Source organism: Anas acuta, chromosome Z (assembly GCF_963932015.1).
Source record: "Anas acuta chromosome Z, bAnaAcu1.1, whole genome shotgun sequence".
NCBI classification, from domain to species: Eukaryota; Metazoa; Chordata; class Aves; order Anseriformes; family Anatidae; genus Anas; species Anas acuta.
Window position 1 is genome coordinate 9,205,644 of NC_089017.1, and position 23,616 is coordinate 9,229,259.

The 23,616-nt window shown below is 39.3% G+C and overlaps 2 protein-coding genes across 5 annotated transcripts in view; both read right to left on the reverse strand.

Annotated features, from left to right (window-relative positions):
• Positions 1–10,573, reverse strand: part of RICTOR (RPTOR independent companion of MTOR complex 2) — a 77,658-nt gene extending 67,085 nt beyond the window's left edge. The window contains exons 1-2 of one of the 2 annotated variants that reach the window (XM_068667884.1): positions 10,402–10,573; positions 10,173–10,220 (exon numbers count right to left, since the gene is read on the reverse strand). In XM_068667884.1, coding sequence (XP_068523985.1) covers positions 10,173–10,220; positions 10,402–10,450 — 97 coding nt within the window. In that variant the 5' untranslated portion in view covers positions 10,451–10,573. Of the gene's footprint in view, positions 1–9,532; positions 9,716–10,172; positions 10,221–10,401 lie in introns of those variants that run through there. The other variant, XM_068667885.1, reaches the window with a different exon arrangement.
• Positions 10,574–21,064: 10,491 nt separating this feature from the next.
• FYB1 (FYN binding protein 1) overlaps positions 21,065–23,616 on the reverse strand; it is a 67,752-nt gene continuing 65,200 nt past the window's right edge. For all 3 annotated transcript variants that reach the window (XM_068665855.1, XM_068665853.1, XM_068665854.1), the window contains 3 exons: positions 23,212–23,245; positions 22,102–22,133; positions 21,065–21,986 (listed from right to left, as the gene is read on the reverse strand). In XM_068665855.1, coding sequence (XP_068521956.1) covers positions 21,964–21,986; positions 22,102–22,133; positions 23,212–23,245 — 89 coding nt within the window. In that variant the 3' untranslated portion in view covers positions 21,065–21,963. The remainder of the gene's footprint in view (positions 21,987–22,101; positions 22,134–23,211; positions 23,246–23,616) is intronic.

Consider the following 23,616-nt stretch of genomic DNA (forward strand, 5'->3'; position numbering starts at 1 on the left):
TACAAAGTTGCCTTTTAACTAGAAAGTGATACAAGAGACAGAATATGCAGGGTAGGATCCAGGAATTGCTACAATCTCATAGAACAAGAAGGTCTTACATTGGGACGACGTTTACAAATCTAACCCTTCATATTTTACTATATGTAGATCTACACTTACACATACATCTTTCTGTAAGTAAACATGCAAGTAAAATTTAAAAACCTATTGAGACTGTATAGAATTCTCATTTGGAGATTTGTACAAAATACCATAAATTAAATGTTTTTGTTTTTCCTTTTTAAAAGATTACTCAGTAGAGACAGAGGTCACATCAAATAACATTCTGGTGTTATACTCTACTTGAAGTGGTGAAAGCAGTTCAAAAAATGGACCACCTTCCAAATTATTTTCTTACAGTATTATTTATCTAACCAACACACTGGGATTATACATGTAGAAAAGCCATCCTAAACTTACATTCTCACCCTTGGAACTTAATTATTCCTATTGTGTGATCTTGTATGCCAGATTTGTAGACAGACTTCCTTTACTGCTAAAACTCATGAAAAACTGGTTTTATAGTTGAAATGTTAACAACTGTCATAGCATCTAAAGCTACAATATTATCTCTCAAACAGAAGCATAGAACAAAGCTGAAGACTAGCCACATACAAATTTTTGATCGATGGTGAGAACTTAGAATACCTTTAAACTCAGTAAAAGATAACCAGACAATTCCAAAAAATAACAATGCTGATTTGAAAATTAATATTTTTCTTTTTTTTTAATTTTTTTTTTTGTTAGCAATTCTTTTGATGTCTTAGTGTAAGACATACATAAGTTTCCTCACTTAGTAGTTCTGAAAATAATTTTCAAGTTAGAACCACATAACGTACCATGATAGGTTTGGAAATTCTTCAAGTAACTTGTCAGTTTAGAGAATGAATACTTGCACTAGTCATCAAATACCAGGAAGATGCAACGTTAATGCCAAGAACCTTAGGAATCATCATTATGATGTACAATCTTCATATATTACCCCCTCTCCCCCTCAAAAAAAAAAAAGAACATTATTCCATCTTTCTACAGTATTAGACACATACCTGTAACTAGTGCACACTGTGATGATTAAAACCAAGCTGAAATTACAATCTCCTAGTAAGATTCCTGTCATTACCACTTCATAGTAAAATAGAGGTATAAATTATCCTAGAATGTACGGTTAAACTCTAGAAGAACTTGTTCTAAGACACCTAAGGATTTACATATTAAGAAAAAAAGACAAAAAAGGGAAAAAGCACAAACCAATCCATAAACTGCTGGAGGCTGGGGAATGCTCCTGTGACTGCATGCCTGCCCTGTTCTCCAACTCTCTCCTGTGCACCAATTAGTAGCTGTTGCCACTGGCAGGCCACAAGGCTGGGGTGACCCAGTACTACTCTTGCGTTCAAAAGCAGGTAAAATCTTGGAGGACAAGCCTTTCCCAGATCTGTAATGCTGGATATGTTAGTATGGAAATCAAATCAGTATGGAAATTGAGAACATTGCATTTGAATTTGAATGGGGGATACACAGTTACTGTAATTGTTTAGAAAAGGTTACTGTAATTGTTTAGAAAATTATCCTTCATTCTTCCGAACTCATTTTCTTATTTCTTGCCAACAATTCTGAACAGAAAATTCAGGCCAGTCACAATATCTATTTGCTTTAAACAAAATATACACATTGACTGCGTCACATCACGCAACTACTCTTCGGTTTGTACTTCAGGGAAATCTTTCAAAACTACTCAAGAATTCTGATTATGAATTTCTTTGAATATTATTGAGCTCACAAGCAAGTTGGGAATACTGTCAATGAGATTAGAAGAAAATATCTGAAAGGGAAGAACATGATCATATCTAAGAATGTTTCCCTATTAGAATTTTGATTGTTCTCTGCATCATTTTAACTTGTTCAAGAACACCAAAACATAAATGCTATCCAGCTAAAAGGCCCTTACTGATAAAAGTTCAAGCTGTCAGTAGTTAGCCACTGTCCCCAGAAAATCCTGTTACATAAGATGCTGTGTAAGAAGCAATGGCCTAGCCCCATTATCCGATGTAGGATCACCCAGTCTCCTGAAAAAGACACAACGGGAAATTTGCAAAAGGGAAAGAACGAAGTAACATCTCCAAATTGAAACACTAATAAAAGTACATGCAACTGTAAGCTGCAGGTAATTCAGAAACAGCGCTAACAGCAGCAGGAAACCTTTACACTGCAGTGATTGTGTGACATGGTAACTACTGACCCCAAAAATCTTACGACCAGAACACCTCAAAATAGCACACAGACTGATTGAAGACTGTTGGGAACTCCAGCCCACCATGCTAGCAACAGGAAAGTCCCATCTGCCCACAGTTGTGACCGTTCAAGCCTTTTGCTTTCTCCTAAAAAAAATTAATTTCAGAGAAAGGACAGAAAAAGTCAATTGCATTATAAATTTTTACATTTGATAAACAAGAAAATTTAAGTACAGCTTTTTAAGCACAGAGGACATCTAACTCATAGTTAGATTTTGACTCAAAGAAATCTACCTTGATGAAGTAATGGGCTAACCTACAAAATGATCTGGCAACACCACATTTATGGAAACAGGGCAACAGCAACATTTTTTCCATTTCTTTCTTTGAATTTCAAGAAAAAAAATCCATTAAGTCTATCCATGAAAATCACATATGTTTTGCATAAAGGAGATAAACTCATTTATAAATTCGCTAGATATGAGGTTGCTAAAACTAATTTCTGATATCAGTAGTGTTCAGAAGGTAATAAAGGGAAAAGACGGAATATAGGTTTGCTCATTTTTTCTATAGCGCTAATTGTACTGCAACATACTTGCCTCCGTACATTTTTATATGAAGAGATTAACAAAATTATTCTTTGTTACTATTCCATTGTAATTATACATTTTCTATAGATCAAGACCATATTGTTTTGTTTCAAATACCTTTTGTCTACGCACAACTAATCTCCCACTAAACATCCTGTAGTCTTAAATCTGCAGCTGTAGTTCATTTCACAACCATTAAATTCCATGTCAATTAGGTATACAGATGTACAGCCTTCATTTTATCCAGAGGTGCTACCTGTCCCTAGCCGCTTCAGATACAGGTTGATAACTATCCTATTTCATCTTTGCCATTTTGCCATCCTGTTGGTCTTAGGCTCACATGGACAATCTTATTCAAAGTATCACTAATAAGCAGCATGCAATTGTTAACTAAACATTTCTTCAGTGGAAATATAATTCAGAATCTTTATTCTGAATATTCTATATTTTTAATATTTTTTATTATTTATTTTACACCTTGGACAATTAAATATCTTCAATTTCCACAAGGAAAAAAAAAAGGAAAAATGCTAAATCACTTTAGCATTTGAGAAGCTGCTAGCTACCTGAACAATAGATCAGATACAACAAAACCAGTAATAAGTAGAATCAGAGGATCATTCAGGTTGGAAAAGACCTCCAAGATCATCTTATCATCCCCCTACCACCTATGTCACCACCAAACCATGTCCAACTTTTCCTTAAACACCCCTAGGGACAGTGACAAAAAAAAAAAATCAAACCTTTTAGAAAACTTTCATAAAAGCTCTGTCACTCAGCCTAAGGTATGGATGAACTACTTGGATTCTGAGAACATTGCCACAATTTGTGGAAGACACTTCCTCGTAATATTTAATTACCTAAATATATTCAAGCCACTGTTTAGATGTTGCTTGCTACATACTGATGAACATAAGAGAAACAAAACAAAGTCTTACACAGCTATAAAAATTCAGTTATGCAACTAAGAAAATGCAACTATCAGGGGGTTTTGTTCTTTTTTGGTCTTTTTTTTTTTTTTAACATCTTTACCAGCATTTCTTCTCTTCATCAGCTGCAAGGACTTGGTAAATACACTCTTCATTAATCATGTTCCTAAGTTCTGCCAACTTCTACTTTTCGTCTGACCAATTCTACCCAAATTTTCCATCACCACAGCAAATGATTGGCAAATGAAAAAAACTACTTGTGCAGTATGCATGAATATACTAATATTGGAGATCACTAAGCTACAATACTGCAAAATATATTTCATTATGAAAGTTCTCAGGGCTCCAGTTGAAGCAATTTGTCAGCTATCAGCCAGCACTGGTTTCACAGCAGTACAGCACCTTCCTTTCTGTATCAGGACGTACCAAGCGAGTGTTGCTGTACGCAGTGACCTGTGTTATGGTACAAGCACCTGCCCACCTGCATGCCATAAAGCACACTTCCAATGAAAAACACACCCCTTATTTTATGCAATCCATTGTGTAGTCAAAGCCTCATGTCACATGCTTATTTCTTAGTTGTACAAAAATAGTTGTTTTTTAGATGGATAGCTCATGTCATTAAAAAAAAAAAAAAACACGTCACAGGTAAGAGTCCCATTTAGTCTGAAAGATAAAACACAACCAATTCTTCATCGCATTCCTAAAACCACTCAGCCATGATTTCAACATCAACTCTCAAGCCATTCTGAAACTTACCCAAACCTTACTTTCCTTCAATGTTTGGATCTGGATGGGTCTAACCAGTTAGTTTGTAAACAGGTGTTTTTCAGTATAAAAAACTATTACACTTCCTCCCACTTTTAAAACTCTACCTGATTTGAGCATCTCTTACATGCTGGTAGGTAAGAATTTTCTAGTTTCCCAGCTAATTGGCAAAGTATGTTGGAAGATTCCAAGATTGGGCAGAAGTCTGATGCATTTCTTTCTGGAAAGGCTATCATTGACTTAGCTTCCTTATTTACTGTAATTATGATTAAGGGTGTGTGTTTCTTTACATAGAATCTACCCTGGATGAACTCTGACAAAAAAAATCCCGAAAATTCTAACAAGAGAGAAGCAGAAATTAAGAGATTTTGGTATTTCAACATTTTGTAAGATTCAAATGACCAGATCAAAAAGAGCAAAAAAAGCAGAAAATTGTAATGTGAAAACACAGTATTGCTTAAACACCTAAGAGCTTATTTACACTGATCCAAATCCCCCAAACAACCCCTTTTGTCAAATATAAAAAGAAACCACACAATATTAGAATGGCAGTTTTGGTTTTTGCCCTTCAGAAGAAAAGTGCTGACATTTGTTGACAAACCTGAACCACTGCAGGAAAAAATATACAAAAATACACCCATTAAAAAAAAAATAAAGTTGCCATACATAAAACTTTTAAAGAAACATGAGCACAGATTTTGAAAGACATGAGAGTGCCCAGCTCTTACAGATACTTTAATGGTGAGTAAGGGTTTAAAGTTGCCTTTTTATGAGATTTTCACCTCTTTAAATATCTAGTTCCTGTTTTCAAGAAATGAAAGTGAAAATACTGTAAGCACATACCATTTTAGTAGTTCTGAAAAGTCTTAAGACTGTAAAAGTAGTAATAATCTAGGAAACATAGCCAGAGGTATGCAAATGTTATTAATATAACCAGGCTAGTATGCTTTACAATTCAAAAATAATGCCAATTTAAAGCACAAGTGCAGATAGAAAAGCTAAGTGTATGCCTTAATTTTAGAGTGTGTATACTGAGCTTCTCTAACTTGCTTTTAAAACCTACCAAAAGGTAGGTATTGCCTAAAAAGTTGGCAGGCCACCATCAGCAATCATGTACCCCTTGGAGTCCAGATAGGTAAAAAAAACAAAAGATTAATATTCAAGAATAATTGCAATAGAGAATTTCTCAGACAGCAAGGCAAGTAAGATGTAAGACTCCACCTGTTTTTCAAGTTGACTATCTGCATCCTAGAACAACTGAAGAAAAAAAAAACGCTTGCTAAATATCTTCTTGCTCCTCTTCTTGGGTTTCTGTTACAGATTCACAAAGAAGGAAGTAAAACACAGCGCTGTGTGATTTGCTCTAACAGAAGATACCTGTTACAGTTAACCATCACAATCATGGTATGCAGTGAAGGAAGGGGTCAAGTTGCCCACACATTTTGTTTATTTGGATATTTTTAAAACAATATTTCTATGGGGCAGAGGAGCCCCACTTCCTCCTATTTTTGTGATGGATCACCTGTCACAAGAGCATGCAAAGAAGAACCTGAAGTCGTTCTGTAACAGTCCTGCCACCAGTGTGAAACACTCACTGCCTTTGAGCCACCAAGAGAGCACACACCCACCAGAATCTCTGCATCCTTGCTACTGCCTTGTTACAAGGACTCCAAATACTTTTCTGGCCCCATGACTTGAACTCTCAGTATTAGACAGGTGCGCAACATTCCTCCCTGCTTCATACTGATGAAGGAAGTTGGAAATGGAGTGGTCACCAAATCTCAAGCTGAATTTGGAAACAAAATTCATCTAGCCTTCTTTGACTATCCCTCAAATAACCCTTGAAAATGCCCAACATTTTTGTGGGCTGTAAACTGCAAATAGCCTCCTGAGACATTTGCCCTGCATGCAATGCACTGCAATTTGCCATGTGGGCACAGGGAATCAAATACAACATGGTTTAAAGTGATGTAAGCACAGTAAGAAAAGCAGTATAGTTGTGAAGTTAAGCAGAACTTTTGTGTCTATGTGTTAGAAGCAAACAATGCGTAAATGAGAAAAAAAGGAGATTTTTTCTCCTAACACTGGGCCAAACTCATTCCTGAGGAGAAAAAAAGCCAGTTCTCAGCTACTTCATTCATATTTGTCTCCTGCTGTAAATAAGAGACTCCACACTTGCAGAACAGAGAATTGGATGTACAAAGAGCTGCTAAATCAAAGTAGTGTCTTGCAACGTCTGTTAATTAATAATAAATGAAAGTACCAATGCTAAAGACAGGTACCTTTCAATTAATTAAAAAGCACAATAACAAAAAGTGAAGACCATTACCCTCGGAAAGAAGGAAATTGAGATGTATAGTCACAAACAGCATTTGTCCTCATCCACCATCAGCAGTTCTATTTGCACCCTTGTTTATCTCAAGTACTTTAGTAAATAAACTAGATAGTTCCTAATAGGCAATGCAGAGTCAGAACTACAGGAATACAAAAAAAAAACAAAACACAAACAACCACCAACCCTAAACCAAAAAAAAAAAAAAAATACACCAAGAAACAAGGATCTCTTGACGGAAGGACATTTAAAGGTGTCTGCCTACAGATAAGGCACTGCCTGCATTTCTCCTCACCCAGGCCCTCGCAGCTCACAGCCAGCAGCAGAAACACCAGCAAGGCAGGGGTGTAGGTCACCTAACAGGATAATTTGTTACTGAAGCAGTAACAAATTTTCAAAATCAGTTGGTAAGCATACTCAGTTACAGACAGGAGCAAAGAACTTTGCAGCAAACCAAGCGTGGATTACACAAGCCTTTCACAGTGCCTAGGGCTCTGGGAGGTATACAAGCTCTGCAACTCAGCTTGGAATCCCTGCAAAATAGTCAGAACCAAGATGAATTTTGCTAAAAGCACAGCATACTTGTAGCACGGTTACGTACACAGCCACAACCAGACTCAAAGCAAGAATTCCTAGCAAATGTGATAACTCGGTCAATAATTCCAATTGTCCTCTCTGGCCTTAAGAAGTTATGAGCTTGATTTCAGGAGTCTAATTAAACCAGTATGCCTCATCCCATTGCTAATTCCTTCCAGATGACTGCAATGGGAGTTGCGCTGGTGGTGAATCTGTCCTCCTTTTCCTCTTCTGTTCTATTCTGAGCAGGTAATATAACACAAGGCCAAAATCTGAGTACGATGAATCCCAATTAACAATTTGAATTTCATAACCAATAGAAGACATGACTTAAATAGTCAAAATGACCAGTCCAACACTTATCTTTAGGATTTTTTACTGTACCAACATTACCAACTGTACCAATGTTATGTCCAACATATACTCATGTTGGGGACAATTTTTCTGGAGCTGATCATGTTTTCAGAAAACTAATTTTCTAGGGAGAAAAGGTTAAGAAAATTATTGTCCCAAAATAAGATTTATCCAAGAATCATATTAAAAGACAATGCACAGCCTGGGCTGAGCAGCTAAAAAGTTTCAAAAATGAACAAAACCCAGGAAAAAAAAAAACACTAACTTTACATTAATATTTCTAACCAGGCTGATCTTCTACAGAGACTTCACACATGCAGTGCACCATAATATAAAACACCCTTCATAAACTTTATTATATGGCTTTTGAAAATGCAGAGCATTAAAAAGCTCCAAAGAGGGAACTCCTGCTGTAGCAGGCATGGTAAAAACACATAAGAGAACAACAAGGTGAGTTCTGGGAAAACATAAGCAACCCTCAAAGAACAGCGAGGGGCAAACAAGAAGCAGAGAAAGGTGCATCAGCTCTACATACAGCAAGGCGCTCCCGGAGTCTTACTGCACAGTAAGCCAGGAAGAAGTAGGAACTAAAGCAGCATAAACAAGGCTAGCATCCTCCCTGCATCTATTATTAGTTCTAAAATACTTAATAACAGCACTAGCCTCTTGCACAGTCCACAGCTACGGACTACTGAAGGCCTGACTTGTATAATAAGTCATTTTTGTCTCACCGTCATTAAATGAGAACCTGCTTAAAACAAGGCAATACCCATTTGATTTCACGTATTTGTAACAGAGACCACTGCAGCTAGAAGCATATGGCTGAGGCATTGTTTCTGGCAATTCTCTACTTCGCCCAACACAGATATTCTAGATTAATCAACACAAAATTCAGTTGTCGGGGGGAAACAAGAAAACAATAGAATTATCTTTTAAGATACTGAAAACGTGAGCCTTACGAAAAACTATGTGATTGGCTCAACATAGTGAATCAAAACAGGGTATTACTAGTACAAAATTAGTGTAACAATTTAAAATATTTCAATTAATTGCTTATGTAACTATAGTAACAGTTGAAAAAAATAAGTGTTCATTGTGATTGTGTGTTCAGTGGGGAAATCAGGTTATCATCTAGCTTAGTTAATGCCATGCTGAGACGTTTATTTTATTTTTTTCCTTTAAAATTCTCTACCCAATTACTGATCGGTCAGTTATAGTTTCTCCAACAAAAAAAACACACAGGATTTTTGACAGGGGGTACATAACTAAAAGTAAAGCTGTACCTTATGTAATTGTGACTACCATACTAATGGATTTTTTGTTTGTTTGTTTTTTAACTGGCTCTACACAATGCAAAACATTTTTCATTTCTTTAAGAACTGATTTTGCATCTTAACTGAGACTTTTTTTTTTTTTACAACAGGATATATGAGGTAGTTACAATGCTGTTACTACAGGTCTCATGGGATTAGTAGGTGGCTTAAAACACCTCATAGGGAAAAAAAAAATCAATCTCAATGACAGTCACCTTTTGAATTCTGACTAAAAGATTTCAAACAGACCACATCTAAACATCACTACTCCAACATTTAAATTTTGTGTATTGTTCTGTCACATCAGAACAATTTAGCACTACACAATGTAAAAAAAAGGTTACTAAACACATTCATTAAAACCCCAATTCTGTAAGTTTCATAAACAGATAACACTACTTACAGTAATAGCTGTGTCATGTGTCTGAACTGTTAAGGCCTTTGTCCTGCGTTTCGTTGACGAAGTTTCACTCGTTTTTATTTTTAAAGGCACAAAAGCAACCATGTGCATGTGAAGATGGGGTGGGAGGACAGAAAGAAGCCTGCTCCTTTGAACTGGAAATAACTCAGAGCGTTTCCCCAAGAACTAGAACACATTTGTAAATAAGATATATGTACGCAGAGACAGTTTCCAGCCCAAGGTGAAACCGCTCAAGAACAAAACTCAGAAAACAGATTGTACCGGGGGGAGAAAATAAAATAATAAAATAAAAAAATAAAAAAGAAAGGATCGGAGGTGGAATCGGCGAGGCGCAGCCTAATCCCGAGGCGAAAGCGTTACCGCCACCGCTGCCACTCGCGCTTCCCCCACGCTCCGCAGCCCCGCTTTCGCTTCACCGACCCCGCCGCCGCTCCGCCCGCTCCCTCGCAGCGCCCCGCACCCCCCGCGGCCCCGCACCGGCCGCCTCGCCCCCTGCCTGCCCCCGCACGGCCGGGCGGCGGCCCCGGGGCGAGGCTCACACCGGCGGGCAGGCCTCCGCCTTCCTCGGAGGAGGAGGAGAAGGAGGCGGCGGCGCCCCCCGGCCCCGTCCCCGTGGCCGTACCTCGGCTGAGATCCAGCGGGACGTTCTCCTCGCCGCTGTCGTTGCGACCTGCGGGACGGGGGAGAAAGAGAGCGCGTCAGGATGGCGGGGAGGGGAGGGGCGGGGTGGGGGCAGCGGGCACCGGCGGCGGGGGGTGAGGTGAGACACAACGGGGACCGCTGAGGGCCGAGCCCCCCTTCCTTGCCCCAACGCCGCCGCCGCCACCGCCGCCGCCGCGCGGGGCCCTCACCTCGGATGCGGAGGTGCCTCAGCGAGCGGGCGCGGAGGCTGACCGCCATGTTCGCGGCCCCGCAGTCACAACACCGGAAACCTCGCCCGATCTCGCGAGGAGACGCCCGGCGGGACGGGACGGCGCGGGGCGACGCCGCCGCTGCTGCTGCCGCCGCCGCTGCTGCCACCTCCCCCCCCCCTCCCTCCGCCCGCCTCGCCAGAAGCCCCGCCCCCTCCCCGACGAGAGGCCACGCCCCCCTCGCACGGAGGCCACGCCCCCCTCTCCACACAGACTGCCCCCCCCGCCCCCGCCCCGAGAGGAGGTTGCCCCAGCGGGCTCCTTGCTTCAAACACACGCGTTTATTTTACCTACTTTCTGACCTCAGTTTTTGCTTATTAAGTAAGAAAGCGATGCTCTCGAAGGACCCAGGTTCCCAAAAACAAAAGGTCTAAATAGTAGCCTATCACCCGTCCCTAGCACAGGACCGTAACGAACTGGCAGTAACAGTTTCGTCAGCCTCCCTCAGGGCTGATGGCCAAAATTTCACATCCAGGGAGCCCGTGCCTACCTAAAAATGCTAAACGAGCTGCTGCTTCTACTGGTAGTACTGTACCCCGTTTCTCAAAACGCTAGTGGGACTAATTAATTTCACATTAAAAAAATTTGAAGCACCTCTGAGTGTCGGCCCTGTTTTAATCTTCTGGATTGGATTTGAGCTTGCAATCTGCATGTGAAATGTTTTGGATCCTCGCACTCAGTGCTGGTGCCATACAGCACTTAGTTCCTCCCTTACAGATAAGATACACGTAGTCAGAGAGACATGCTGTATTTTGAGGGAATCACAGCATCTTCCAAAAAGAGAGAGCAGGAAAGGAGTAATGTGTAAACTCTAGGGTACTCTTTTAATCTTGTTCCTGCTGACAGAAAACACCATTTAATAATCAAAATATTTCACTTAACCCTTTGGGCAACATCTCTCTCTCACTTACATTTAACTTAGATAAAATTCAGCTTGTCTATGATACCGAACATGCAAAATAATGTCATAACATCACTTATAAGTGGAAACCTACAAAGGTGTATTGAAGATAATTTGGGGTTTAACTAATATTTGCCATGACTGAAAAAAAAAAAAAAGTATTTTAAAATGTCTATGGTGACATGGAAAATAGCAGGTATGAGCTAGCTCTGACTACCGGTTAGGTAGGAGCTCTCCACAATAAATAATAAATAAAATAATAATAATAATAATAATAATAATAATAATAATAATAATAATAATAATAATAATAATAATAATAATAATAATAATAATAATAATATAAAGTGTGTTGCAAAAGTGAGCCTGGCCTCTAAAATATAATGTCCATAACTAGTATGAAGAGTCTGTTAATAAACTTTATAAAAACTTTAATCAAGCAATGCTGATAAGAAGTTAGCCTAGTAAAGTCAGCTGAGCTACGGTGGTTTGGACTTGTTGAGCACTTTATCTTACCCAAGTGTATTTGTAACAATATTCCTCAATTTTCAGTATCATAAAATCAGCTTTAAATAGATGTTAAATCCTGAATGGCAGTGGGATGAAGAGAAAGTGAAAATCTAGTGAATTAAAAGAAAAAGGTTTGAAAAAAAACATTGCTTCTTTTGCTGTCTCTATACTATTAGCAAGAATTTTGCAATCATTCTATCTTTCTTTTTCTTCATGTGAAACCCACCAGACTGCTTAAGAAAGGATAAAATCTGAGCTCTATTTTCTACTGTTAAGAAAAATAGTCAATGCAGATATAAAGCAGATGGAATAAAGAAACAATCACACATTGAATGAAGTATCTTAAAGGTGGATTGGTGGCCAAAATGTCTGCTCCCTGGCACTGTTTTAAATGACTATGTTGAGCACAGCCATGCTGCTGGGGCTCCAGCTGGTTATGGGTAATGGGCGGACAGACTGCTCAGACTGGGTTGGTACAGGAAATGAGTGAAGGCACCACAAGGTTCAGGTAGATGCTGAACATCTTCTGGTGAAATTTTAAGCTGCAAATGTAAAGCTCCGCAGCCTGCTTGGTTTTGATCTAGATTTCTAAATTTTGGTCTCATGTTCCCCAAGCTGCTTGGAGAAAAAGCAAGGGACATTTTGGCGTTTGCTCCCTAGGGAGGCTTTTTTTTCCACTGGATTTGCTTTTTGAGGTGATTGCTTGCCTGCTGAATGTGGTGTATTCCTAATACATTCCTACTATGCTAGTTTTTTCAAATACAGTCCAACAGGTGTATTTCTACATATATTGTTATGGAAAAGGAGTTCTATAAATAATGTTTTAGGTTACACAAAAATAAAACACAAAACAATAATTAAATTAACAGTAATATAGTTTGCAAAAGCAAAATGATTTGACTAAAGAAAAGACAACTCCTAACGCAATGTTTAACTCAGTAAACATATTTCTGGAGTTGCTCTCATTTTGAAAAGAAATACAATCTAATTAATTCATGAATGTAGTGCCCATTAAATCCATATAGAAATAAAAATCATTAATAAAATCTCAAATGACTGCAACTGGGTAAAAACGTTAATATTTCTTAAGTGTACAGTAATGGAAACAATTAAAAAATGAACACAGAACACATGGCAGAAAATTATGTAAGAGCGTTAATAAGTAGCATACTAAAGCAACAGTGACCAGCTGCAGAATAACAGCATGTCAAGTGATGCAACAAGTCTTCCTGATTAACTGGACATGTTGCTAACTAGATGGTTAATTAGTGAATTAGTGTAACCTCACATTTAGGCACCCATTCATGTCAGATTTTTCACAGCATTCTGTGCTGAGTAATCCTATTGAAGCTGTGAAAAGCAACAGGTGTTCAGTTGGCGTATGGTTAGCATATTAATTAAACCTGAGTAAAAAAAAATAAAATAAAAATAAAAAACACACAGCTGCTGAGTGTTTCAGTCAAAATAAACTCTAGTTATAGGGCTGAAGCCATATACTTACATGTACAATTTATCATTACTCAATTTAAAATCTATAGGGCAGCAGATATATTTATTTATATATTCATTTATTTTAAGTTTTCATTGCTCTTTTCTGAAACTGAAGAAGCCCACAAACATTTTCTTTGGGCTTTCACTGTAAAAGACTTGCTGTCATTTTAACAGCAGTACTATTATACGTCATGCTATCCATTGGGAAATATTTGAATGTAGTTAAAATTGATCTATTTATTTTTATTTAAGCTGTAAGTAGTAAGATTTACTTATATACAGCATTTGAACTTAACTACTGAAAAAAACCTCTTCCAAACACAGAAGGAAGGTATGTTTGGCCGGATTAGAAATGCTATGGGAAAAACAGCCTAGAACACAAAATACAAGAATTGTTAAGTCTTCTCAGTGGTCAGTGAGTCATAAAACCTCTGATGGTGTCACCCACAGAGTGGGTCCAAAAATGGGCATTTAGACAGAGCAGCTTTTAAAAACGAGACAAAAGTGCAAGTGCCAGGAGAGGAATGCAGAAGTAGGGGAAGGGTTCAAGAGGATGAAAAGAGAAAGGGGAAAAAGAAAAAAAAAAAAAAAAAGAGGCAGGAGAGTCAGGGAAGCAAAGGACAGAACACCACAGTCAGAGGATCAAGGAAAAGAGGAATAACCATGAGGAAGAGGAAGCAATTGAGCAAGTGAGTGGAAACACAGAGAGTATCCCAGGTCATTAAAGAGGGCAGTCACTCCAAAACCCAGGATGTCTTCAGGTGGATAAAGAAAGAAGAAGCTGGGCTTACCTGTGTGAGCTGGGTAGTGTACTGGAGCAGGAGCATGCAAAGGAGGCCAAGACACAGGAGAAGGAAAAGGCTCATGGCAGGGTGTCCCTTCAGCTAGCACGCAGAGGGGATAGGAGTCCCGCACCCTGTTCCTGGGCTTCGGGTGCATTTTCCAGCACATGCATGCACAAATGAAGGAGCAGGCAGCTTTTCCTGCTAAGAACTTGAAAATCAGGAATCAGGCCAAAAAAAGAATTAAAACCAGGAAAAAAAGCCAGTGCTGATTTTTCCTTTCTTTGTCAGTCTCATGATGCCTGAGCTGTAGGATTTCACGATTTTACTGAAGTAATGCAAATTGCAATGTGTTTCTTAAAACCTTCAGTATCCACCTAATTCACATTTCATTCACGTACATGTTGACATTTTGCATGCTTCCTTGCCACCTAATGGTGAACATATTAAGGTTAAGCAGTGCTTCTATGTGCATTAAGAAAGAAAATAAACTTTCCTATATTCTTTTCAACAAGGCCCATGATATAGAAGCTTTGAGGAGGAAACTATATATTCAAAACCAGCTTAAACTTCTCTCTTAAAATGTTTTAGAAGGAGGCAGAAAATTTAACAAATTCTATGCATGTTCAGGAGCCAGCTAGCTAGAATTAAGCACATAATATAAAAGCTATGTAAGCTCATTGCAATTTTGCTCCACCCAGGCAAAAGAAGGGGAGCTGGGGCTGTCATGGTGCTGCAGGCAGCATTCCACAGTGCTGCAGCAGAGCTGGGTGGCAGGGGATGTCTCCCAGCCAGCACAGGTGCTAGAAGTGCTTGGGATAGGCAGCCCTTCAGGGGGACCACTACATTGCTCCCTTAGTAGTCAAGGTGGAGGGCCGTGCTGCTTTTCTGGATTAATGGCTTCTGAGGAATAAGTGAATGTTCTCCGAACGTGTCCGGGTGTCTCAGCCTGGCATGTCCCCAGACCATGCACATGTAAGGGAGTAATTCTGGCCAAAGCTGTACAGATGACTCAAAACCATGCTAGCAAACTTGGAGTTAACATGGGACTCACGAGAAAGAAAATGTTGTAAGCAGAGGGAATAAAGCAGACCATCCAAATCTATAATTTGTCCCCATTGTTTCTTACATTCCACAATATCATCTATACTATTATTTTCATCAATTTTAATTAGTACCCCCCTATTACTGTATACTTGGATTAAAAATATAAATTTTTGAATGTTTATACTTTTGAAGCATAATGTGGTTTATGTTTAACCACAGGTAGTAAGGAAAACAAAAGCACTAAAATGTCATTAATCTGGCTTTAACAGTTTGCATTTCTACACAGAACTGTGGATATCTGCCACAGATTGTTCTGTTTGTGCCTTCCTTTCATACACTAACATAAAATATTTTCTTTGTCTCGCAGGATAAATCCATTCCTATTTGTGGAAATCAGAGATATCCTTGTGATGAATACCATGAGACGCTAATACTTCTGGGTGCAGCAGAGACTGGGGAAGATTTGCACTAAAGAAAGGAGTGGCAAGAAACTGAATGAACAGGGCTGAACAACTGCCTTTTCTGTTAACTCTCCTCCAGCCCATGCACTAAATGAGGCGGGGATCCTGTGGAAAAAACTCCTGAGCCATCCGGTAATTACAGGCTGCTCACACATTTAAAGACACATCCACAGAGGCAGGCAGGACTGCGGCTGCGCAAATACAAACTCATTTCTTGCCCTCTCTAGTATCCAGGAGCTTCACTCAGTAGTGAGACTGTCTGTGAAAAAGCCTTTCCATGTCGGATGGTCTGTGGCTGCTATTCAGAAGTCATAAGACTCCTTTTACAGATCCATCTGTTTCCTGAGAAGTTACCTTATTTGCCATAAAATGCACACACAGAGATGCACACAAGCATGCATGCATGCACCCATTTTAGTCGTAAAGCAATGTAGTGCTAAGGACTAATCCTTAGCCCTGTGAATCTGGACCCCTATGCTGAACTTCCTTCCTCATAATATAGCACCAATCTTTGCTGTTGAGGTGGATTATGCAAGCAGATCACACATAGAGGAGTGTTTTGTTACCACCAAGGGAGGAGTAGCCAAGGGATCTGCAATTATGAGGATCGAAAATATAAACCTCTTAACACAGGAATGCACAGGAGATCAGCGGCATTCCTGCAGCCCAGGAAAAGGCCTGTGGTCAAAGCAGGGAAAATGTTCTAAAGCTGCTGAACCAGAGTCCTTTTCACCCTCCCACTTTTTGTTTTGCTTAGCCTGTTTACCAGGGCACCATAGAGGTACAACGTGGATGGAAACCAGTAGTATTTAACTTGACTGGGGCGTCCATACCAGAATATGCTATTTATGTCAATATTTTGCTGTTTTCAGTGCTGAATATTTCAGTAGGCACAGTCAAATACTCCAGGATTATAGATGGAGTTAGGAGAGGGAAAAGTGTCAAGAGAGAGAACAGCTTTCCTTTCATTTCTTTATGACTTTGAAAAGATAATACAATAAATTACAGGTGCAAAAACCCTTAAGTATAGTCTTTATTAAACTGCCTAAGCATAGATTTTCCTGTCTGGAATTTTTTCTGCTTACATTTCACTTTCTGAACAGCAATTACTGACAAACAAATGCTGCACTGTAGCCGTGCTGCCACTGCAGCAATAATAAAGCTGATTTTCACTCTGCTGCTCAGTGATAGTTTCCAGAAATTATTTTTCAGCTACTGCTGCTCTAGTTTGGCAGAAGATGGTGTGCCCACATGTCTTGTGAGGAAGCACATTTTTATTCAGAAGGAAGTAGATTGTATCCAGCAAATGACATTGGTAAAATAATAATAAAAAGAGAGAAATAAATAATTTTTCAGTGTATAATACCTTATAATACATTCCAAGTCTCCGTGCCTCTCGCTCTAAGTTTTGGTCAAAAAATACACAAATCAAACAGTGTACAAATCAAACAATGTAAATTTTTTAGTTTAAAGTATGTTATGATTATTTATTGTGATGACTTAATGCATCATAAAACCAGTCTAATGTTAACTAAGGGAACATGTTACCTACATCTCATTAAGGTTAAGAAACTGGAAAAGCTATTCAAAATATGCAACCAAAAAATCTGACAAAGAATAATATTTACATCTCTGCAGGGGAACAAAAAAGATTTGTATTCTGCTGAGGTCCTGTAATGCAAGATAAAACAACAGGGAATTTCCCTTGTTGGTTTTACTGCAACACATCGAGTTCTCCTATCAGTTGAAACTAAAACAGGATTGTGCACATATTTAGAAATGTAACACAAACTCATTTTGAGATAATTAGCTATATAAAGCATTAAAACTTTTATCTTATTTTTAACTGACAAAGGATCATATATTTCTGAATGTGCAAGTTTCTAAACCAGAGTTCACTGCAGTTCATTCGCACACCACTAGTTTGATGCATATACTCTCTAGAAAGTCCCCCAAAAGTAAATCAACCACCAGAAGCTCAATAGCCAGCCAGATTCATTGTGCTTAACATAAAATGTAACATTTTAAATTTGTGTGCTGGTGCTGATGTTTACTCATAGAACTGGCATTGGTATGCCTGGAAGACAGTTTGAACAAGAAATTTAGGACTGGAAATGCAAGTTCTCATATAGCTTTTCAGTATATTATCAGTGATTTTAAATACAGTGTAAAGCAGCTTTTTGGCTATTATCTCTACAATTATTTTTGTTTGTTTGTAGCATTATACTTCTTTAGAAATTTACTGTACTTAGAACCATCAGTAAAAAGCTCTTGTGTAAGATGAAATCTCACCTCCACTGAAAGTGAGACCAAATCTCTCACTGATTTAAACAGAGCCATTTTTTTTCTTTATATTTAAAAGCTAAACTTGCTGGCTTGCTATGTTGTACTGTTTTGCATAGTGTATTTCACTGCCCTTGAAGATCACAGGAGACTTGATTACCTAGAGAACTTGCACTGATGCAGACACATTGGTTGTGACAGTTTTTTGATTATCTTGCAAAACAGCAAAAGCATCATGAACTGCAAACACTTTCCATTTTCTGTACTTGATCACCTTCTTTATTGACTGTAAACTTTTGAATTCCAGTGAGTTCTCATATATAAGCAAATTCAAAGATATTATTATTATGGCACATACATTCACTTTACTGTGTTTTGCTATCTGCTCATGCAGCTACAAGCATCACCAATGATCTTGGCCACTTCAGGAATAAATGTATTTTTTACAATGGATTAGCATGGAAATGCCACATTTAGATGCTCTCTTTCCCCCAAGTCCAGTGTAAAAAATAATCATAGAATAAGAGAATATCCTTAATTGGAAGGGACCTAGAAGGATCATTGAGTCCAACTCCTGGCTCCACATGACCCAAAACAAAACAAAACAAAAAAAAAAAAAAAAAAACTATAAGTCTGAGAGCATTGTCCAAATGCTTCTTGAATTCTAGCAGCTTGTTGCTATGAGCACTGCCCTGGGGAGCCTGTCCCAGTGCCCAACCACCATTTGGGTGCAGAACCTTTCCCTAACCCCCATCCTGACCCTCCCCTGTCCCAGCTCCATGCCGTTCCCTCAGGTCCTGTCGCTGTTCCCAGAGAGCAGAGCTCAGTGCCTGCCCCTCCGCTCCCCTCGTGAGGAAGCTCCAGAGCCTGGTATCCATTGTGTAAGGGCACCTGCAAGGGTGAGGTAGGCAGGAAGGGCATTTGTCTGCCACCCCAAGTATAAACCTGCTTCCGTTCCCTTCTCTCTTAGGTCCCTTTCCTCTATCTGGTGGTGAGAGGGTAGCGGGTCCTCTTCCTTTCTTGTGTTGTGGCTGGCTGACATATCTGTCTCAGGGTTGGTAGGGTATGATTCCACCAGTCAATCTCCTTCTCCAGCTCCCTGATGCTCATCAACCTGCCTATCTCCTCCTGAAGCTGTTCCACCAAGCTGAGCAGTTCTTAGTTGCCACCACTGAAATGTGGTGGGACCAATCCCATGACTGGAGTGCTGCAATGGATGGCCATAAGCTCTTCAGAAGGGACAGACAACAAAGGAGGTGCGATGGTGTGGCTTTCTATATTAGAGAGTGTTTTGATGTTGTTAAGCTCTGGGTTGGGAAGGATAAAGTAGAGTCCCTGTGGATAAGGGTCAGGGGGTTGGCCAACAAGGTGTACATCCTGCTGGGGGTCTGTTACAGACTGCCAAAACAGGACAAAGAGAAGGAAGAGGTGCTCTATAAGCAGCTGGCAAAAGTCAATCAATCACCAGTGTTTCTTCTTGTGGGGGATGTAAACTTCCCAGACGTATGCTGGAAATACGGTACAGCCCTGAGAAAGAAGTCTAGAACATTCCTGGAGTGCATGGAAAACAGCATCCTGACTCAGCTGGTTAGTGAGCCTACTGAAGGGGGTGCCCTGCTAGGCCTGCTGTTACAAACAGAAAAGGACTGATGAGAGATGTGATGGTCGGGAGCTGTCTTGGGCAGAGTGACCATGAAATGGCAGAGCCATTCTTGGTGAAATCAGGAGTGAATTCAGTAAATTTGCTACCTTGGACTTCTGACTTGGAACTGTAAAGGACACTCGTAGGGAGGGTCCCTTGGGAGTAAGTCCTAAAGGGTAGGGGGGTCCAGGTTCATGGAAGGCAAGTCCTGTCTGACCAGCCTCATCTCCTTCTACAACCAGGTAGCCCACCTGGTGGATGAGGGAAAGGCTGTTGTTGCAGTCCACCCAGACTTCAGCAAGGCCTGTGACACAGTCTCCCCCAGTATTCTCCAGGAGAAGCTGGCAGCCCATGGCTTTGAAAGGTACACTCTTTGGTGGGTTAAAAACTGCCTGGACAACCAGGCCCAGAGAGTGGTGGTGAACAGAGTGAAATCCAGCTGGCAACCAGTCACTGGTGGTGTTCCCCGGGGGTCAGTTGTCAGTTGTGGGGCCCATTGTCTTTAATATCTTTGTAGATGATTTGGGTGAGGGAATTGAGTGCACCTTCAGCAAGTCTGCAGAGGACACCAAGTTGGGGGGAAGTGTCAATCTGCCGGAGGGTAGGAAGGCCTTGCAGAGGGACCTGGACAGGTTGGGTTGATGGGCAGAGGCCAGTGGGATGAGGCTCACATGGCTAAGTGCTGGGTCCTGCACTTTGGCCACAACAACCCCATGCAATGTTACAGGCTTGGGGCAGAGTGGCTGGAAAGCTGTGCAGAGGAAAAGGATCTGGGAGTGTTGGTTGATGCTCACCTGAACATGAGCTGGCAGTGTGCCCAGGTGGCCAAGAAGGATAAGGAATAGTGCAGCCAGCAGGACCAGGGAGGTAATCGTCCCCCTGTACTCAGCTCTGGTGAGGCCGCACCTCAAGTACTGTGTTCAGTTTTGGGCCCCTCACTAGAAGAAAGCCATCAAGGCCATGGAATATGTCCAGAGAAGGGCTACAAAGCTGGTGAAGGGCCTGGAACACAGGTCCTGTGAGGAGTGGCTGAGGGACCTGGAGTTGTTTAGCTTGGAGAAGAGGAAGCTCAGAGGAAACCTTATTGCTCTCTCCAGCTCCCTGAAAAGAAGTTGTGGGGAGCTGGGGGCCAGCCTCTTCTCACAGATAACTAGTGATAGACTAGAGGGAATGGCCTCAAGCTGAACCAGGGGAGGTTCAGGTTGGCAATGAGGAGACATTTCTTCTCAGAAAGAGCAGTCAGGCACTGGAACGGGTTGCCCAGGGAAGTGGTGGAGTCACCATCTCTGGGGTTGTTTAAGGAAAGGTTGGACATGGTGCTTAGGGACATGGTTTAGTGGGTGATATTAGTGGTGGGGAGTGGTTGGATCAGATGATTCTACGATCGTACCTGGTTGCACCTCCCACAGGTACACACACTGCTACTGTCAGACACTGGCAGAAAACTCAGGCTAGAAACTAGTTAGAAGAAACAATAGCATCAAAATGGTGTGATAAATACATATATTTTTAATCTAGAAATTACTTCCATTATTTCCATGTAAGTCCATTTTAATGCCTACATTACTATAGTGACAACAACATACCTAAACTAAACAAAAATTAAATCTTAACCTAAACATTACAAAGTTATTCTGAGCAACACTACACTGTAAAACAGGCTCTTCTATGGTTTATATCTCAGAGTTCTGTATGTAACATAAGTAGTTAATGTTTTACTATTAATATTAGTCTAAAAGTACTTACAAAATAAAGAGAAATTTAGGAAACTGTAATCTATCACTAGTGCAACACAGAAAAATAAACTTCAGCAATGGAGGCACATGGCTGTACATGTCAGTGTAGCAAACGCTATTACAGTTGGAAGGGCAGGTCAGAAAACTGATGCCCACTTTTGATTTCCTGTTTTCATAACAGGATGTTATCCCCAAAAGAAGCATTCCTTTTCAGGATGCTCTCATCCCCAGAGTGACAGTCTCTGCTGTTTACTAGAACAGAGCTGCAGTGAAACCTGTTCCCAGGATTTGTTGTCCTCTATATCCTTCACAGACCTGAACTGGCCTCTTTGGGTGTAGCTAATTGAAGAAGAATTGTTTTTGTATGGATTGTCACCAGAGTAGAAACGAAGTGGAAGATGATAACTTTAATTCTAGTTCATATTCCCCATAGTTTAATTGCTCTGATAAATGGCACTATATATATATCTTACAAAGCAACTGAGGACAAACCCCTGAAATTCTACAAAAAGATTAACAAGTAATGTACATTTTGAAGAATGTAACTGATTAACTTGGAATCAGCTTTAATGGCTTCTTGCATGACAATTAGGAAGTCCAAAATTGATTTTGGTCTTCAGTGAAGCGCTTACTGTCACAGAATTCTGCATTAGTCATTATCATAGATGCAATCTGAAATGGAAATAGAATGCCAAACATATTAGTATCGTGCAGTGCTTTCAGTGAAGATAAAATTATTTGTTGTAATTTAATATAGTTACTGTATCGTTTGAAATGTTCAACATACCATCACCGATATCATCATAAATCTCTCCATCACTGTAAGTTAGAAAAAGAAAAAAATAATGTATTTAAAAATGTAGACATCAGATATTACTATACACATGCAGCTATGAAAAGCTGTAGCAGTATGGTGCAGACATGCTATCAAGTATTCATTTGCTATTTAGGTAATAAAACAGTGTTGAGAAAGACACTGAGGCCAAAGGAGCTTCAGTGAAGGGTAAAACTGGATATGTTTCTTTTTAATGTGAAATCCATGCTTTATTAAAAGATTTTTAAAAATTGTGTTTTAAAGCAGCTATTCTAAAAAAAAAAAAAAATAATCATAGAGGCATTTACATTAAAAACGAAAGACTGAATGATCTTTTTAAAATCAAAGATGGGAAAAATGAGTGAAAAAAATCAGTATGGCCTTGAAATGCTTACTTGTTTCAGTACTTGGCAATACTATAATGGTTTTGGAGGAGCAGCTTTTTGCATAATGATTTCAGGTAATGTTTGTAAAAGATATCTGCTCCATAAGTAGGAGTTTTCAAAATGTCAGTCAGATACATGGACAGTCCCCTTGAAGCCAATAAGGCTATACATGTTTGTAAGCTAAGCACGTGCATAAGGCTTAGATTCTAAAATTGACATCTGATTGGATATTTAGAGGTCTTACACGAAGCTCATTAAAGGAAATGGAAAAGCTCTGTCTGATGAGAGTTTTGGATTACAACCATAAAATTATTCTGTGAGATGGAGCCAAACCTGCACAATCCCAATGAGTCTGAAATAAAAATTAACCTAATGAAAATGTAGTCCATTTTAGTTAAACATTTGAAATTGGCATCAATATACCTAATCACATTAATTTGCACTTTAGTAATAGATTGTAGTCCTGATAATACTCCATTTATGTAATTTTTCAAGGCCTAAACGAGAGTTTATGGTTAAGCAGCAAGGAGTGGCATACTAGATAACTTCTTGAGAAATATAAACTTCATAAAAATATATAATTTTAAAGGACTAAAATGACATACTGAAATAATTAAATTTCCTATTTATTTAACAACAGTTTAGAACAAAGTATATAATTAAAAAAGTTTTTTCAAAACGATAACTTTATACTTACTTCTCAACTAAATTGCTTCTCAGAACATACCCATCTGTAAAATAGAAATATATGTGTTATATGTGGTAAGTTAAATTTAAGTATTCATGATATTTCTTCTCTTTCTAGCACTAGTGAAATTTAGTTTTTATCTTTAAAATGTTTCAGATAGGAAGATATACAGATGTATAACAATGTATGCTGGATACGTGCTCATGCAGAATTTTGCTATGTCTAATTGTTCTTACTTACCTGTTTAATATAACATGGTGCCTTATATTTCCTACAGGGACAAAAATGTTTTCCAAGATATACACACCAATGACTTATTACTAACTGTAATTGTTTAATATGTTTAATTGTATCCAAATTGATAAAGAATATTTGTATTAAAATATGAAATTACCTTAGAAAAGCTATTCAGTA